This window comes from Podarcis muralis, chromosome 8 (genome assembly GCF_964188315.1).
Source record: "Podarcis muralis chromosome 8, rPodMur119.hap1.1, whole genome shotgun sequence".
NCBI lineage: Eukaryota > Metazoa > Chordata > Lepidosauria > Squamata > Lacertidae > Podarcis > Podarcis muralis.
In genome coordinates, this window is record NC_135662.1 from 35686674 (window position 1) to 35705621 (window position 18948).

Below are 18948 nucleotides of genomic sequence, written 5' to 3' on the forward strand. Positions count from 1 at the left end.
AGGGCAGGATATGGTCAAAACAAAACATTTAAAGGGCACATCACACAGTTAAATGGAGTAAATATTCTAACAGAAGCAGAGCACTCAGAACCTGATTCAGCTAATAAAGCCACTACAGAGGCCCTGCTAGAATACATTGTCACTTGGCTCTGAAAAACATAGCACACAGAGGTGGGGAACTACCCTGCTTCCTTTTGAACTCCTTGGAGGAAAGGTAGGATATACATATAGTAAGTAAAATGAATATAGCATGAGACACTCCCCCCCCCCATGCCTGCTCTAGGGCATAAGAAAATTTCCCATTGCAAACTGAAAAATTTCCACTTGAAAATTTCCCAGAAACCCGTGTCCCTGATGGGGAGTAACATAGGCTTTCAGGGCCAAGTGACATTCTGTAGTGGCTTTAGTGACAAACATAATTAGGTCTTTTGTTTTGCTTTCTTCTGTATCTGTATTCCAACTCAACTAGTGTTGAAATCAGCACAAGGCTACTTTAAAATGGTTTAAGGAAGCACTGACTACTGAATTGGCCTAATTAATACCCACCTTTAGCCTTGAAAAGTTGTGCTGCGGCATTCCACTCTTTAATGACCTTGCTCATAAGTAAGACACTCAGCATGACTGATTGCTCTTTTAGACTTTTACAGCTGAGCAGGTGTTTGGATGGAAGACCCGGGAACCGCATGGAAGTACTCTGAAATCCATGCTGGATATAAACGTTGTTGCAGAGAATAATAGCCCCCTCACAAGACTAATATTATTGTACTAGGGAGTTGTTTTTCCTCATCCCATGCTTATTGTTTACTGGGAGATGTACAGAGCGAGCCCTTTCAATGAACTTCCCAGCTGGAAGAGGGCTTTAGCGGGTAAGGGAAAGCCCCTCTACACATGATGAGAGGCACTCGTTTGCTACAGGGCTGGGGAGCGTGAGGCTTGTTTCTTCAGGAAAGGGAAATGAAATCCCGGTGACCCCGACCCCAACTCGCATTTCATTTTGAACTCTTCCCTTCACCGTCTTGAATATAAGCTAGAAGCCATGCGCACACCCCTCCAATCCAGGACCCCAGTGGTTTGGTCCTACATTAGCCATGTACGTGCTAAGAAGGTTGACAAGGAACCAAGGCTGCGCTTGGTGGCCCACGAGGCTCTCACGGGGGGAGCCGGGCTTGGGTTCTCCTAGTCCCTTCTCCGCCCCTAGTGCTTCACAGTGCGTTACGCCAGGCCCGGGGGTCCCTCGTCCGTTGCGCCTGCGGAGGCACAGGAGTCGAGGCAGCCTGGCTCGGAGCCGAGTGGGCGAAGGCTGCCAAGGAAAGCGGCGGCTCCTGTTTGCCATGGGGAGGCGCGGCGCAGACTCGACGGTTTGCTTGGCAGCGGGCTCGGCCGCCAATTTGGCAGCCGCGCCAGGCACTCCTCGCCCTCGTTATTATGTAATGGGGCCGGAGGAGCGGGGCCGCGGGAAGCCCTTGCTCATCCCTCAGTTGCAGCCGCGCCAGGCCGAGGCGAGGGAGTCGGCGGGGAGGTGGCGCCATGAGCCAAGACGAGCCGCGCGCCCTGAAAGGGAACCTCAACGAGCTGCCCGACGGCTCCCCGGTCGTGAGGGCCGCCGTGGCCGCGCTGAGGCGCCGAGCCCAGGAGGAGAACGTACAGCCTTCGCCCTGGTCCCTGTCCGACGCCTTCCTGGTCCGCTTCTTGCGAGCTCGGGATTTCGACGGCGAGCTGGCATGGAAGGTAAAGGGAGCGCGCGGGCGCGTGCACGATAGCCCACCCGGGCTGCGGGGGACGCCGGCTGCTCAAGGCTGAGCGCGCGCGGGGAAACCTACCTGGCTCACTCTGTTTTTCAATGCACACATATCAGGGACTCAGTCCCACCTTGTCTAGGATTGCAGCACTACCACGCTTTCTTGAGATGCCTAAGCTTCAGGTTGTGACTACAGCACGCATCTCACTACAAGCGAGATGCAGGCAGAGAATCAGTTTGCACACTGCAAAGCATAAGAGGAGGACATGGGTCGGTTGCACTTCTGTGTAATGTGCAATTGATTTTTGAATTCTGAATTTATTGTTATTCACGTTTTATACAGTATTTTATGCTGTTTTTTGTTGCATCAATTAAGTGTTTTAAATTTGTTGTTAGCCGCCCTGAGCCCGGTTTTCTGAATTGGGAAGGGCGGGGTATAAATAAAAAATTATTATTATTATTATAGCCAGGCTGAACTGTGGCAGGCTATGGAGAGGGCTTTAGCCACATCAGAAGCAAGCATTGCATTGCAGTTTAAAGTAGCTCTTAGAACAGCTCTTGGAAACGGCCGTGTATGCACATGCAATAGTAATACTTCAGGATATTTAGGAGCACCTTGAGTTAAAGCAGCTTTACATGGCTGCTTTGGGCCCCACCCCACCCCACTCTGGGGCTTCCTACCTTACAAGCTTAAGGATGGACACTACAGTTATTTAACAGCATCAACTTCCTATTCATAGGCACCTTGTTACAAACACACAGGACATTTTGGCAACTGAGGCCAACCTTCCCTGGCCAGGGAAGAAGGGGTGAGTGAAGCTCTACATCAGGACTAAGGGGGGGGGGGAGAGAAAGACTAACATTGAGGTCTGCTGCCCCTGTGAGCCCTGTGGCCTGAGTTGGTCGCCTCACCTGCCCTCATGGGTGGACTTGCTCTGGAAACACACCACGCCTGCTAAATGTTAGAATGAAATAAATTGATGGTATATTTTTGCTTTGCACAGTTTCTGCTTAATGTTACTATTCTTGAGGGGCAGTAAAATACTTGTTTTAAAAATACAAGTCCTTTAAAAAAAGGCGTAGCGAAAAAATAGATCCCAGAGTTTCTTTACATCACAAAAAACAAAATATATGGCATTAGATGCACAGCATCACATAAAGAATACCATGTTGTGTGCAGCAAATAGTCCAAAGTTTGTCCTATAAAGCCCAGTGAGAGGCAAGTCCACTGGTCTCTTTTGGATTGTTCATTTGTCCTGAAGCTCACACTTCTATGTTTGCATATAAAACTCCAGAGACATGGTCTTGTAAAATAGTTCCTCATTCATAGATTACTGCATCTGTCTTTGGCTAGAACCTTTCAACTTTATATATTTTCCAGTTAATGTGATTCCCCCCCCCCCCAGGTGCACTTGCTTTTAAGGAACTTTTTATTTCAGGATACTGTTTAGAATTGCCTGTTTTCCTTACCCTTTTTGTATTCTTTCTGTATCTTTTTGTGTTTGTAAAAACATCCGTGGCAATGCCTGTGCTTCTCAAACAAAAAGTTATCTGAAACAAGTAGTAGGTAGGATACTAATATGCTAGCTGTTCCTCTGGTGTGTGGAAGACATCTAAGAAGACCAGTAGCATCTGGGTAGGTGCTTTAATTCAGGGATTTTACATGGGGACAAAGGGCCAGTGCTTTTTTTATTAAAAAATATTTAGGAGTAGTACTCTCGTTTTGACTCAAGAAAACCACCATTTTATAGTTCAAATCAGGGAAAATAAATACAGTGGTACCTCGGGTTAAGTACTTAATTTGTTCCGGAGGTACAATCTTAACCTGAAACTGTTCTTAACCTGAAGCACCACTTTAGCTAATGAGGCCTCCAGCTGCCGCCGCGCCGCCCGAGCACTATTTCTGTTCTCATCCTGAAGCAAAGTTCTTAACCCGAGGAACTATTTCTGGGTTAACAAAGTCTGTAATCTGAAGCGTATGTAACCCGAGGTACCACTGTACAGTAAATGGACAAAAGTACAAAGATTCACAAAATGTTTAGGGGTATGTGTACCCCTGCGTCTCCCCCAGAAAAAAGCACTGCAAAGGGCTAATCCACGCACACACTGTTCCTGATCAAAGATGTAGTTATAGTCACCACCTTTAAAAGATAATTAGAAGAAGAAGAAGAAGAAGAAGAAGAAGAAGAAGAAGAAGAAGAAGAAGAAGTAGTAGTAGTAGTAGTAGTAGTAGTAGTAGTAGTAGTAGTAGTGGAGGAGGAGGGGTTTGGATTTGATATCCCGCTTTATCGCTACCTGAAAGAGTCTCAAAGCGGCTGACATTCTCCTTTCCCTTCCTTCCCCACAACACTCTGTGAGGTGAGTGGGGCTGAGAGACTTCAAAGAAGTGTGACTAGCCCAAGGTCACCCAGCAGCTGCATGTGGAGGAGCGGAGACGCAAACCCGGTTCCCCAGATTACGAGTCTACCGCTCTTAACCACTACACTACACTGGCTCTCATTGGATAAATTAGCTAAATTAAATAAATAAATGCATGGAGGATAATGGTAGCCATTATGGCTAGAAGCTGTTGAGATGTTCTGCCTCTGCTGTTGGAGGCAGTATGCCTCTAAGTACCAGTTGCTGAGAATCCCAAGTAGAGAGAACAGCGGCATAGCTAGCCGCTTGGGTGCCTGGTGCAGGCGCGTGTCCTGCAGCCAGGGGCAGGGCGATCTGCCCATGGGTCCCAGGGCGAGCCTTTCCGACACTTGGAGACTCTCCGCCGCCTCCCCCTCAGCTGTAGGGCAGCTGATTGAGAGGCAGTAGGCAGACGCAAGTCCCACGCTGCTGTTTCAGACAGTGTGGAACCTCCAGGCACCTAAACCACCACGTTACTCCTAAAACGTTTTGTGAGCCCAATTAAAAAAAAAACTTAGTTTGTCACCCCTGCCACAGTAATCGCACCCAGGCGAGCCATCCCCCCCCCCCTCACACCCCCTTCCTCTGCCACTGGGAGAGAACACTGTGTTCTCCCATCCTACTTATGGGTTTCCCATGGGTATATAGCCAACCACAGTGAGAACTGGATGTTAAACTGGTGGGTACTTGGCCGAATCTTGTTTTCAGATTTCTCTCTCACACACCCACACAACCCTGTGGCTGCTTTCTGAAAGGGGTGGGAAAGCATGTGCAGTGTTACAATCACAGAACTCCATGTAACATGTCTTGTAAACAAATATGGAGCTGCTGTCACTCTTCGTCCTTTCTTGTTTCCCATTATAACACAGTGTGTGATGCAATATCATTGCTCTTGCACATTGCCCTACCAACAGCCACATATCATTAGATGCTGGTGATGGGGCAGCCCAATGTCACATCATATTGCAAAGAAAAGAGAGGGAAGTGACAGAGCAGTTGAAGCACCAGTATACCTGAAGGAGCGTCTTCATTCCCATCGCTCAGCCCAGACATTGAGGTCCTCCTCCTAGGGTTTTCTGCTGGTTCCCTCACTGCAAGAAGCGAAGTTACAGGGAACCAGGCAGAGGGCCTTCTCGGTAGTGGCACCCTCCCTGTGGAAGGCCCTCTCTTCAGATGTCAAGGAAATAAAGAACTATCTGACTTTTAGAAGACATCTGAAGGCAGCCCTGTTTAGGGACGTTTTTAACACTTGGTGTTAAACAACAACTGAGAAGTGAAAGAGACAAAACCATATATGGACAGAAGGAATCTCCAGGGACATAACAGTTTTTACACACAGGACAGAATAAAGATAATAGTCTGAGTTTGTCACTTGAAGCTTTATAAACTTATATATTGTAACATCATGAATAGAAATCAGTGATTATGTAGCTGTTAACTAAGGGATTATTATTATAACTGAAAAGTAACTGACATTCATTAAGATTATGGAATGCAGTGATTTAAGATCAGAAATGCACCCAAACCACCATGCAGGGAGCCACTTTAACTAAAATGTATTAATTGGAAGTTGACTGCCATTTTGATAATTGTATAATTTGGGGATTAATTGTTATTGTTATAATTTGGCTATTATTGGGGGTATATTGGAAAACTAATTACACACACACACACACACACACACACGTTGCATGCTGGTTTGTGCAGTTGCAGGTTCTTGGTTGGTGCAAAGAATAGTAACATAGGATGGTCTTCTATTGAGTCAGACCATTATCTACTACAGTGCCTAGCTCAGTATTGTTTTCACTGATTAGCAGCAGTTTTTCAGGTTTCAGATTGGGATCTATGCCAGACCCACCTGGATATGCTGAGGATTGGACCTTGGACCTTGGGGTGTGCAGCACTGATACTCTACCACTGAATTACAGCCCTTTCTCTGCTGTTAAAAGAAAGACAAATTTTCAGGGATTATTTAGGAGATTAAGCACCTCCCTTTGTCATGAATAAAACCTGGACTCATGTTAATGCCATGTATGCTAACGGACGACTGAAGAAGGAATAAATATGTTTGTGTATCTTTTTAAGTTTTGTATGTCATGCTGCCAGTGGGTAAGGCACAGAGGAAAGCAAAAAGAAAGGAAACAGTGATCTTCAGACCATGAAGTGGCTAGCTGAACATATCCTCAGAAGAAGGATATAGGATCTGAATGGCCTAGCTGAAAACCCATACAGTGGTACCTCGGGTTACATATGCTTCAGGTTACAGACTCTGCTAACCCAGAAATAGTACCTCAGGTTAAGAACTTTGCTTCAGGATGAGAACAGAAATCGTGCTCCGGTGGCACGGCGGCCCCATTAGCTAAAGTGGTGCTTCAGGTTAAGAACAGTTTCAGGTTAAGAACGGACCTCCGGAACGAATTAAGTGCTTAACCCGAGGTGCCACTGTATTGTCTTTTAAGCTTCTGATGATAATATAAACGCTTATATCTGCATTTCTAGTAATATAAAAGCACAAAGTTTATTTGATGTCTGTTTGCAGTGCCATTCATACGTCAATAATACAAGGCTACCTGATTCTCTTTCATTCTAGGAAAAATGTACAGGAAATTAGGGCACAGGAAGGAAGAGGGCTCTTGCTGATTCACAGATGCCCGTGTGTTGATTTATTTTATTTCATAAAATTTATATATGACTTGATTGCAGAAAACCTCATAGCACACATACAAACATTTCTCCCACATTTTAGCATGCATATAAAACTTTCATTTAATAGGTATGGAGCCCCACCTTTACACTTCTTTCACACACACACACACACACACACACACACACACACACACACACACAAATGCATTTCTCCTCACGTGTATGCATGCATATACTCACAAGAGGAGTACAGAAGGGAAATGAGTACTCCCATAGCTTTTCCTCTCTGTTCTCCTGCCCCTCAAACCCATGTGACCTCTCTTTCATCCCACCACCTCTCATTTATTCTTCTTCATCACCCAGACCCTTACTGGTGCTTGCAGGAAGAAACTTGCTGTCAACTTATCTCCCATAAGTCTTTGATGGAAGTGGTCCAGGATGAGGGTGTTTGTTGATGCATTGTGGGCTAGAGAAGCAGCTGGAAGGCCATCTACTGACCACCTTTACTTCCAGTGGCCTATCAGAAAAAACATCTCCTGTGCACTAGTCTCATATCCTTGGCAACTTAAGGATCTCTGGTAACCTAAAACCTTGCAAGCAAGCACAATTTTTGAGTTCTATGAAGTTGGTCTGATGGGGAGCATAGAACTGTTGGCATCCTCCCAACAGTGTTGTTGTTGTTGTTGTTTTAAAGCCTTGGGAGTCTCCAGCATCCACAATTATCTACTCATTTGGGGTGTGTGCTTTGGTTATATGATAGAGGAGGAAAAACCACACGGTTGCACCACTTGAATTATATCAAGGTAATTATACTCACTCCTGAGTCAGTTAATGTTAGTTGCTTGCCTTGCACTCCCTTTGTGCAGTTATTGATTCACAGTCAGAATAGAACAAGCGCTACAACTAATACTTTGCTACAAATGGCAACATTTATTCATACTGTTATGGGGAGCCTAGCAAAGTGCTACATTTGGTCTCCAGCCTAACTCCTCACTGGATCAATAATGCACGCAAGTGTGCCAGCATTCTTTACTGCTGTGGCTGTGACAGAAAATCTATGTATCACTATTGTATCTAGGAGCTTTCCTCTGAGTAGTTGAGAAATGGCAAAGATAGAAACGGTTTGTAATTGAGAAAGGCAACATTCATAGTACCCATGCTTTGCATAGATAGATAGATAGATAGATAGATGATAGATAGATAGATAGATAGATAGATAGATAGATAGATAGATAGAGATAGATGATAGATAGATAGATAGATAGATAGATAGATAGATAGATAGATAGATAGATAGATATTAACAACATTAGAAAACAACTTCAAGTGAGTGAAATTACTCAAGAGACAACCCTCAGTGTCAAAGGTGGAAAAGAAGAAATACTGCCTTCAAGAAAGGATTTCCTTCAGAACTGTGGCTAGTAAGGAATCTTGAAATACCAATTGGCCCTATAGATAAATGACAGTAACCATTGCAAATAGGGTAATTGTAAATAGGTCAAATTTATTTTTAATGCAGCAGTTTTGTGCAAAACAACTGTATAAATGAATGAATAAGTGCTCCATGAATATGCCTGGTGAAATAGACATAAGAACTTCTCTGCTCTCTTAATCTCCCAGGGCAATCTGTTTCTAGATTTCTGCTCCAAGTACATACTTCCAGGTAGGGTCTGGGCTTCTCACAACAGCTGCTTGTGTGGGCTTGGCTGACTTAAGCCTTGGTACAACTCTGCTGCCAATACCAGTTGTCAGCCTTTTCTTCTTTTGGCTCTGTCTCCTGTTAGACCACATCCACCCACCAACTCCATCCCCTGTTGTGCACATTTCCTACCTTTTGACCCTTCCTTTTATGCCTTCCTCTTGCCATTAATAGTCCACAAGGGTTCCTCCTGATCTGGCTGATCAGTCTCCTTCCCACACTGCTTCATTCAAGGTACTTCACATCAGTGGAAGCACTTGGGAAGATATGGCTTAGGTCAGTGATGGCCAAACTTGGCCCTCCAGCTGTTTTGGGACTACAGTTCCCATCATCCCTGACCACTGGTCCTGTTAGCTAGGGATGATGGGAGTTGTAGTCCCAAAACAGCTGGAGGGCCAAGTTTGGCCATCACTGGCTTAGGTCATGGTACCCCTGCAATGTATACACAATCCTAGTTCAGTGTGATACAGTATTCCTGATTTAGGAGCTCGGCACAATCCAGAGATAAGGAATCATGGTGTTTGTTTAATACAGTCCCAAACTATGAACGCTTGTTTATTAAACTTAACAAATCTGTTTCCTTTGCCATAAGTGTTATTCAAAATAAGGAATAAGGAGGATTATGTCACAACATAAAGTGTTATTGGAAAAACAAGCATCCTGTTGAAAATGGGGGAAAGGCTGAGAATTAAGCATTGGGAAATATCCATTCAAAGTTCATAAGAATTTCTCAACATTTGGGAACAAACTGTGAGGCTAGACTTTTTCCAACCCAAATATCTCCGGTTGAAAGCCTAAGGATGATTAATGTGGATAAATCATTTCTCATATGAGAAGCACATAAACCTTTAAAGCTATACATTAATTTATCTTTTGAGCCCTGGGTACTTGTCATTCCTGCTTTAATTGGTAAATGAAAATGCCTTAGAATAACTGTGTTGATGGCTAAGATCATGAGATCACTCTACAGATGACCTGAGTAAACTGAATCAGATTTGTTAGTGGGTGCATTGGTACAAATGTGAAAATCCATAAGCAAAGTCCCAATATAAGAAGTATGCGTGTTCAGGAAACATGCAGATACTGATCAGAACAATGAAAGACAAAACTCGAATGAAATTATAGGTTGTACGTACAATGATATGAATGCAAGATAAGATCATCTGCCCAAATGTATTCATTAGGTGAGAGTGCAGAAAGAAGATGCTGGATTTCTCTATTAAAAGAGAAGCTTGGCTCATTTCTTCATTCTTTTCAGGCACTTCTTCACAGTTGTACATTTAGTTTCTTTGTTTAGCACATTTAGCTACTTAACATAGTTCTGAAGGTATGAAAAACTGCTCCATATTCCAGAATGATTGCCCAAAGGGACTTACTTCATGTTGATCACAGGGCAAGTGCATTCAGATATCAACAAATCACTCCTTGGAAGCTTTGTTCTTAATGAAAGTGAGACCATTTATACAGATTTGATAATGGGACCAAAAAATGAAGGAGAAAACTTGTATTATTATTTTGCATTTATGAGAAAGAAAAAGAAATGAATTGTTGACAGAAGAATAGTAATTGAAAGGTAGCTTCATCTACCTGGATAAGCCTTAAAATAAACTATGGATATTTCCCTGTTTACCTACTAAGTGTAACCTATTAAGTAGCAAATATTGTTCCAAGTAAAATTCCTGTTAGACAAGGCTTATGTAAAAATCATGTTCTGGTTGGATAATAGTTATGTAGTGCTCCTGAATTCTACCTTGTTCTGAATACAGTACCAATGGGGAAAGGATCTGTTTTCTTTTCCTCCAAAAAGAAAGACCAACATTGTCTCTGAACCAGGCTAGCAACCAGAAAAATCTCTATAGTGCTCGACAGTCTTGCTGTAAAAAGGTGTTGCTATCTGCATTGTTTATTGGTGGTGTGTGGGAAAATGTAGGGTTGAATCCAATGAAGTCATCCCATCAGCACGGATACTTTCACCTGCACAACAGGACTTTTCCTCCCTTGTCTTCTGCACCTCCCAGTCTGTTTCTGAGGGTTCCCCCAACCTTCCAGAGGAGATTTAGGGGAAGGGAAGTCACGTTGTGCAGGCAGAAGTCTTTGCACTCATGGGATGTCTTCTTTGGATACAACCCACATGCTTGGTTTCAGTGATTTCTTTACATGCTTACTCAGATGCAAATAGGATCCAGTGGAGTTTACTCCAAGGTAAGTGAGCACAGGATTCAACCTAAGTGACCATGTTAATAATGGTGGGACCCATGCCTCTGCTGCTTTTATTTGAAATTGTTTTGCTTCTTAATATTGTATACTTGTAAGCAAGTTTTACTTGTTTTCAGTTGTATGATTATATACCCTTTATGGTGAAGGCTGGGTTGGAAACCTTATACTGGTCCTGTTTTGGAAGCTTATACTTTCTGTCACAATCGTGCACTGTTCTTCCTCCCATCAAGTTCAAGGCAATGAACACGAGGGCCTGCTTCCCCACCCCCCCCCTCACAGCAATCATGTGAGGCAGGTTAGCTTGAGATGCTGTATATTGAATGGTACAGGATTAACCTGTGAGCCTCATCTCTGAGTAGGGATTAAAATCCAGACTCCTTGCTACCTACGGTAATTGCACCACAGGGATTAAACCTGCAACCTTGTCATTATCAGCATCACACTCTTATCGACTAAGCTATCTATAGTCAAGTCTAGTGTTACAGGAGATTAATTTCAACAAAAGGAAACCAGCCTAAATGTTAAAATATATTTGCACACAGTTTGTGAAATTGAGATAAAAGTATGCATATACTTAGCGGGAAGGGCAGTAATATTTTACAACATAAGAATCATGTAACAGAATACTCTACAACTGACTACTTTGCGGTACTATCTCCCCCTCTTTCTGCTATTTCTTTCCCAGCTATTGAAAAACTATCACAAGTGGAGAGCTGAATTCCCAGAAATAGTTGGAGATGTACGGCCTTTCTCTGTCCTTGGTCTGATGAAATCTGGTTACCTTGGAGTTCTGAAGGAGAGGGACCCAGCTGGCGGCAAAGTTCTTATTTACAGAATTGGCAAGTAGCTTTTCTTTTTGCAACACTGGCAAGTAGCATGCTCTGCCTCTGACTTCTTGTAATGTAAGGCTGTCGTCTCGCAGCCCCCACTGGTGGATTTGTAGTACTTCATCAGAATCCTGGATTTGCATGAAGTTAGGGTGGAGGAGGCAGAAGAGAAGGCAGGTTTCACAACAGCAATGGCCATGGCAGGAAGCTAGGAAGGACTCCAAGAATGGAAAGTGGTGGGAGGGGGTCTGAATAGATTGGAAAGGGAGGGTTGTTGTGATCGTGGTTGTTTACAAAAGTAGCACAGGTGGGTACAACACAGAAATTGTACACAGAAAATAACACCAAAAAGCAAACACAAAAAGTGCTGCTCCCAGCTCCCTTCTTGCAGCATTGAAACCTTCTTTTAAACTGTCACTTTTTCTCTCAGTGTCTCCCACTTCCACTTTCTTTATTCAAACCTCTGCCACTTGTTTAAAACCTGCATTTTCCTTTCAATATCTCTCCCTTTTCTCTTTCCCCTTTTCTTTTCCTCAGCTGCCTTGTGTGAGAGACATAGAGGATGTGGAGCCCTCAAATATTTCGCAGTACTTTCACACCGTGTATTTAGTTCCTGGTGCTATGTGTTGACTTCAACATGACATTCCAGATTCAATGTAGAAATTTAGAACAAATATTTTATTATCAAACACTCATACGGTGACAACATCCATCAACTCAGTCGAACCTTCTCTAACTGAACGAGCTAACTGACAGACTTGCTATTAAGATTCTGTTCATTTTCAAGGTACAGTAACATATAGCATCAGGGTATGTGAGTGCAAAGGGGGCTGTGGAATCTGAGGCAGGAGGAAGCCCGGAAATGGAGGGGGATCTGTGTGCAAGGTAGAATTGTAGGAAGGAGGAGGTAGGAATACAGGAGATGAAGGTAAAAATAATGGGTTGTATGGACAAAGTGGGCTTTGAATTAGGACACTGGAGGAGACATGGAAGTGGGGATGGTCTGTGTGCAAGCAGGAATTGAGAGAATGGAAAAGGGGCTGAAGGTTAAAATCAGCTTAGCATTTTTGTAGCCCATGAAGGGTTAGGCATTTATTTAAGTGACATCATTTCAAAGCAGGTGAGAAATCAGCAAACGGGTGTATTTTGCCCATTATTCTTGCAGCCTAGTCCACTGTCCAGTTTAAGCCAAAGTACCACGTTTAAGCCATTTTAGTTCCATTGGCCTTTTGGGGGGGAAAGTGCTTACTTTATTCATCTCCCTCTCTCCTCTCTTTTGTCATTAGGAAAATGGGACCCAAAGACATTCACAGCATTTGATTTGTTTCGTTTAAGTCTTATCACATCTGAGCTCATTGTGAGAGAGCTAGAAACACAGCGGAATGGAGTCAAGGGTATCTTTGATCTTCAAGGATGGAGATTCGCTCATGCATTTCAGATCACGCCTACGGTTGCCAAGATAATAGCTGCCGCGATCACAGTGAGCTTTGGTTCTAAATTGTAGTTATGCTGTAAGCAGATAGTGGCTTTCACGTACCAATGGCTTTAGAGAACAAGAGCATTAGATAGCTCCTGTGTTTTAATACAGTCTAATTCTGCTGTTCTAGATGGCTTGAGGTATTCTAACAACACCACTACCAATATTTAGTATTATTAGCACTTGGTCAAGTGGGCAGAGTGTGTCACGTCCTTCTTAGGGAACCAATATAACTCCTGACTGGGAGCTGTGGGGCTGAGCAGAGATGTGGATCCACTGCTGCCTCTTAAGTGGAAAGTGTTGTGGTGGTTCAGGTGTAATGAGGAAACTATTATTAATTAACCCAGAAATGCCAAGAAGGGAGGAGGGAAGGGCAGCGTGAGAAAGGAATGCTTAAGCACAAGGCACAGGCATATCTCAGCTTAATAAGGCAAGATATATCCATCTGAACTGGGCCATATTCTCCTGCATATTCTCAACCCCACATTTATTTTCTTTCTTTTGAGATAGGCATATTGTGACTGTTTTATAAGTGCAGTCCTAAGTACTTGAAAACCCAGGGGTGGTTATGGTCAGAAAACTTCTGCTTAAAATCAAATGTAGTCTGACATTTTGGCAGGTCTGCTCATGTGAATGCAGGCATTAGAATATGAAGATCCTAGTCTTCTATCATGCCTCTCTCCACTCTCTTCACAGGATGCCTTTCCATTAAAAGTTCGTGGAATCCACTTGGTTAATGAGCCTTTGCTCTTTCACCCAGTCTTTGCTCTAATTAAGACATTCCTCTCAGAAAAGATCAAAGCACGGGTGAGTAAATGCTAATTCTTTTTCTATGAAATTCACACATTATCCCAACACATTTTCTTTTTAAATAAAAAGAGACTACACCTCTTTTATTCCAATAGGGTTCTCTAAGTTTTATATTTCATTAATGTGGGTTCATACAATAGTTCAAATGCCACAAGATGGTGCCATTCAAGCTATTATCATGCACGTTTCCCATGTAGGCCACACTGTATTCCCCACTGTCTCCAAAGGGTTGCCTACACAAGAACAACAGCCCTTGTAGAGATGCTCCACATTGAATCCTAGAATTGTAGAGTTGGAAGGGACCCTGAGGGTCATCTAGTCCAACACCCTGCAATGCAGGAATCTTAACTATGGCAGATGACCATCCAACCTCTGCTTAAAAACCTCCAAAGAGAGTCCAACACCTCCCGAGGGAGTCTGTTCCACTGTCAAACAGCTCTTACTGTCACAAAATTCTTCCTGATGTTTAGTCAAAATCTCCTTTCTTGTAACTTGAATCCATTGGTTCAGGTCCTAGCTTCTGAAGCAAGAGAAAACAAGCTTGCTCCATCCTCCATGTGACACCCATTTAGATATTTGAAGATGGTTATAATATCTCCTCTCAGTGTCCTCTTTACCAGGCTAAACATACACCATTTCCTCAGTCATTCCGCATAAGGCTTGATTTCCAGACCCTTGATAATCTTGGTCGCCCTTCTCTGCACATGTTCCAGCTTGTCAATAATCTTCTTAAATTGTGATGCCCAGAACTGGACACAGGACTCTAGGTGTGCTCTGACCAAGGCAGAATAGAGCAGGACTATTATTTCCCTTGATCAGTATACTTCTGTTGATGCAGCTTAGAATACCATTGACTTTTTTTGCTGCTTCATCACACTGTTGACTCATGGTGGTCTAAGACCCATAGATCCTTTTCACATGTAGTACTGACAATCCCATCTTATATTTGTGCAGCTGGTTCTTCCTGGCTAAGCGTAGAACTTTATCTTTGTCCCTATTGAAATTCATTTCTTAGTTTGGGCACAGTTCTCCAATCTGGTCAGGATATTTTGAATTCCAATTTTGTCTTCAGTAGCATTGGCTACACCTCCCTGTTTGGTGTCATCTGCAAATTTGATGAGCATCACCCCAATACCTTCATCAAATTCACTTATAAGAACATTGAACAACAACGGCCCAGGACAGAACCCTGCAGCACCCCACTTAGCACTTTTCCCCAGAATGACAAGGAACTGTTAGTGACCATTCTTTAGTTTTTAGCAGCAATCAGCTACAAATCCACCTAACAATTACCTCATCCAGGCCACATTTTACTAGCTTCTCTGCAAGAATATAATGGGGGACTTTGTGAAAACCCTTCCTGAAATCAAGATACACTATGTCCACAGCATTTCCATGATCCACCAAGCTTGTAACTCTCTCAAAAAAAGAAATGAGATTAATTTGGCATTACTTGTTTTTGAGAAACTTATGCTGGGTCTTTGTAATCACAGCATCATTTTCTAAGTGCTCACAGACTTGTACTTCATCTGTTCAGATCCTAGGATGGTTTACAAAATAATTCAATAAAAATATCTGTATCACAAAGCAAATAATAAAACTTGAAAACATCAGATAAAAATAATATGCAATCATAAGTCATATAGGCAGGTCTTTTGTTTTAGCCAGAGCTCACCAGAGCTCAGTTCCAGCATCTCTTAGGTGGGTGCCATTGCCATTCTAAGAGAACAAGGGAGAAGTTCATGGTGAGCTCCGGTACCTCTTTTTCTAGAAAAATATCATTGCATATAGGTAGAGTACAGCACTTTCAACACCTTGAATTGGGCTTAGTAGGAAACAGGCAGTCAGTGGTCTCATTATGAACGACTGTACACATCAATGTCCCTATTAACTAAGCCACTTGCCTTAACAGGACTTAAACTGTACAATACTCTGAGAGTGAATTTTGTCTTCTTGAATAGTATTAAGTAAAGGTAGAAACAATTCCTCTTATTGCAGATCCACATGCATGGGAGTAACTATGTTCCTACTCTCCAACAACACTTTCCAGCCAGCATTCTCCCAAAAGAATATGGCGGTGAAGCTGTCTCCATTGAAACCCTTTCCCAAGAATGGACTAACTTTGTAATGGATTCTGAAAGTTATCTTCAGAGTATTACTCTGATTAAGTAGTATGTTCTGGGAGAAGCACAGTTATTTGATTATTAACCAAAATATGAGAGAGATATGATGGTGACGATGACAATGATAGCTTCAATGTGATTTACAGAAGATTTAAATGGGGGTTGAGGTTGGCTCAGACTACAGAAGTTAGTGAAACAAACAACTACATATGCAGACTTGACTTAGATAAATGTGAAATTGCTTTTAGACCAATGTCAAATGTTTTGATATCTGAATAATATTTCTGGAGAATACATGCCTTATCTGCTGCATTCTTTCTTAAGGCAAGGAAGAGAACAAGTAAAATGGAAATTTTACAACAAGGGTGGTGAATGTGTGGGTCCTCTAGATGTTGCTGGACTCTAGCTTCTGTTTGCCCCAGCAAGCCCGGCCACTGGCCAGGGATGATGGGAGTTTTAGTCCAGTAATGTCTGAAGGGCACAGGCTCCCCGTCCATTTTACAGGAAGGGGAATATTTCCACTAGAAGGCACTTTGCAGCTTCTTATATGTTAATTGAATTGCCTGCTGGATGTACGATTAAAACAAACATAAGAACAGCCTAAGATCAGATCAAAGGCTCAGCTACCCCACTGTTCTTCCTAGTGGCCAACTAGATGCCCTTTAGAAGCTGGCATGTGGCAAAGTGGAAGTAGCCATTTTCAGTTTCTTGCCTTAGTATCTGGTATTCAGAAATATGGTGCCTCTAAATACGGAAGCTGACTTCAGCTGTTATGAATAATAGCCATAAAATAATCCATCATACACAAAGTTGTCTTATTATGAATCATGAACCTACTTTTAATTATGGTGCCTTTGGGATACTGGAGAGGGATCAAACTTTTTATACAACAATAGCTAGTAATTTAGATATATTTGCAGGCTAAGCTTATGTTTACATAAAATTAATCTTTGTTATATTCAGTGAAGTTTTTTCTGAGCCTTCTGTCTACTCCGAAGTAATTGCAACTGGGTTTACTGGAATTTACTCTCAAGTAAGTGAATATAGGATTGCAGGTTTTACTTATTCTTTCATTGTACAAGCTGGCAAGGGGCTAACAAGTAAATACATAAAATAATATGCACCAACTGTAGCATAGTCCTTAGAATAGTGATTGTGCTTAGACACACTTTTTAGCCTTACTGTTTGCTTTCAGAAGATTATCATTCATTGAAATTATTTTATGGGGAGAGGTGGATTATCTGTGAAAAACTTAGCTACCGCTGCTGGAGAGGGGTTGGTAGCATAGTGCACTAATGGGAAAAGCCACATTTTAGCTGTTACATATTTATTAATTCCCTAGTTGGGTAAGCCCTGATTGCTTATCCTCTTGGACCAGCACCCTGAAAAGATGTGAATACCTGCTAATATGAAACAGTTTTGCTACAACAGTGTTTTCTGCAAAGCAAAAAGGAAAGCTCTATCATGCTGCGGTGCCTTGTCATTCCCAGCACAAGGCAATGAGCCTATTCTGATGGTTCTGTGGCAACTACAATAGCTTTAGGTCCTCAGGATGTATAAACTTTTCTTATTTCATTGGATTTTGTGTGAATTACCCACAAACTACTGTGACAGATCTACAGCTTTCTCTGTCTACCTAAACCTCTTACCATGCCATGCATCTGACAAAATGGGCTTTGGGCTCAGAAAGCTTATTCTGCAATAACAGGACAATCATATGCATCTCCGCTTAAAAGTCACCCCCAACGAGTTAAGTGCACTGGATTGCAGTCTAAAAAATTAGTCTTTAATTAAAGTGTCACAATACTCTATGTTACATGTGATAAATACTTAAGCATTTGCCAACATTGTTCTATTAACAGTTACTGAGCAAATTATTTATTAATGGGAAAGATATTTAATTTTCAGATGTCTAATTTATATTTTATCCAGCAGTTTTAGAATCCTATAGGGTAGCATGACATCAGCAGAACAGAAAGGAAGAAATCATGTAATTAAGAAATGATAAAGGAACTCTAATTGTACCAAGTGTGCCTAAAAAAAACAACCCAACCAGCAACATGTTAGCAGATACAATTTGTTATATGCTGTATTTTTTTCCTAATTTTGTACATATAAAATTAAACATTATAAATGAGCCAAGCTGTCCCATCATTTGTGAGTGTGTATTTTTTTCTCAACACCACTTGCTTTTATTGCAATACTAAATATTATTTCACGACAGTCTATTTCTGTTCATTCTACACTAAGAGTAGTTCATTAAGCAGTCAAAATTTGAAGACAAACTATGTTAATAGGGCTGGAGGAAGTGCTTTGCATTCAAAGTACTTCCACCAAGCAGCATGTTTTTGTCTGCATGGGGGATGCTCCATTTAAACGGAGCAGTTTTTCTACTGCATAGGAAGGTAAAGGTAAAGGGACCCCTGACCGTTAGGTCCAGTCGTGGACGACTCTGGAGTTGCGGCGCTCATCTCACCTTACTGGCCGAGGGAACTGGCTTACAGCTTCTGGGTCATGTGGCTAGCATGACTTAAGCTACTTCTGGTGAATCAGAGCAGTGCACAGAAATGTCGTTTACCTTCCCACTGGAGCGGTACCTATTTATCTACTTGCACTTCGTGCTTTCAAACTGCTAGGTTGGCAGGAGCAGGGACTGAGCAACAGGAGCTCACCCCGTCGCAGGGATTTGAACCACTGACCTTCTGATCAGCAAGCCCTAGGCTCTGTGGTTTATCCCACAGTGCCACCCGCATCCCATGCATAGGAAGCTATTTACACTCAAAATGCTTCCTCCAGAAACATTTCAAAGGAACTCTCTGTAACTGCCTATCAGCTGATCAGCAGTGGCAGCAAGCCCATTACAAGGCAAGCTCCCAGCGCCAGTCAGCTGATGGTTGCTGAATGTGCATCTTCAGAGGAGGTTGCTGTAGCTGCCACTCTAAAACTTTTATGAGTGTCAATAATCTGATGTTATTATCACAGCTGGTGACTGACAGGTGGTTAGCCAGCCCATT

The 18948-nt window shown here is 42.5% G+C and overlaps 1 protein-coding gene across 1 annotated transcript; it reads left to right on the top strand.

The window, feature by feature from the left end:
* Positions 1-1393: 1393 nt before the first annotated feature.
* TTPA (alpha tocopherol transfer protein) lies at positions 1394-18071 on the top strand. The gene is made up of 5 exons (XM_028736853.2): positions 1394-1728; positions 11383-11536; positions 12811-13004; positions 13698-13808; positions 15810-18071. The coding sequence occupies exons 1-5, from the start codon at positions 1528-1530 to the stop codon at positions 15981-15983; spliced, it is 834 nt and encodes a 277-aa protein (XP_028592686.2). The 5' UTR covers positions 1394-1527; the 3' UTR covers positions 15984-18071.
* The last annotated feature ends 877 nt before the right edge of the window (positions 18072-18948 follow it).

What these genes read in the sequence shown, in the direction of transcription:
- TTPA (XM_028736853.2), top strand. Translation starts at nt 1,528, where the DNA reads ATGAGCCAAGACGAGCCGCGCGCCCTGAAAGGGAACCTCAACGAGCTG. An exon ending in ACGGCGAGCTGGCATGGAAG is followed by an intron (nt 1,729 to 11,382) that starts GTAAAGGGAGCG and finishes TTTCTTTCCCAG; the next exon opens with CTATTGAAAAACTATCACAA. An exon ending in AGTTCTTATTTACAGAATTG is followed by an intron (nt 11,537 to 12,810) that starts GCAAGTAGCTTT and finishes TTTTGTCATTAG; the next exon opens with GAAAATGGGACCCAAAGACA.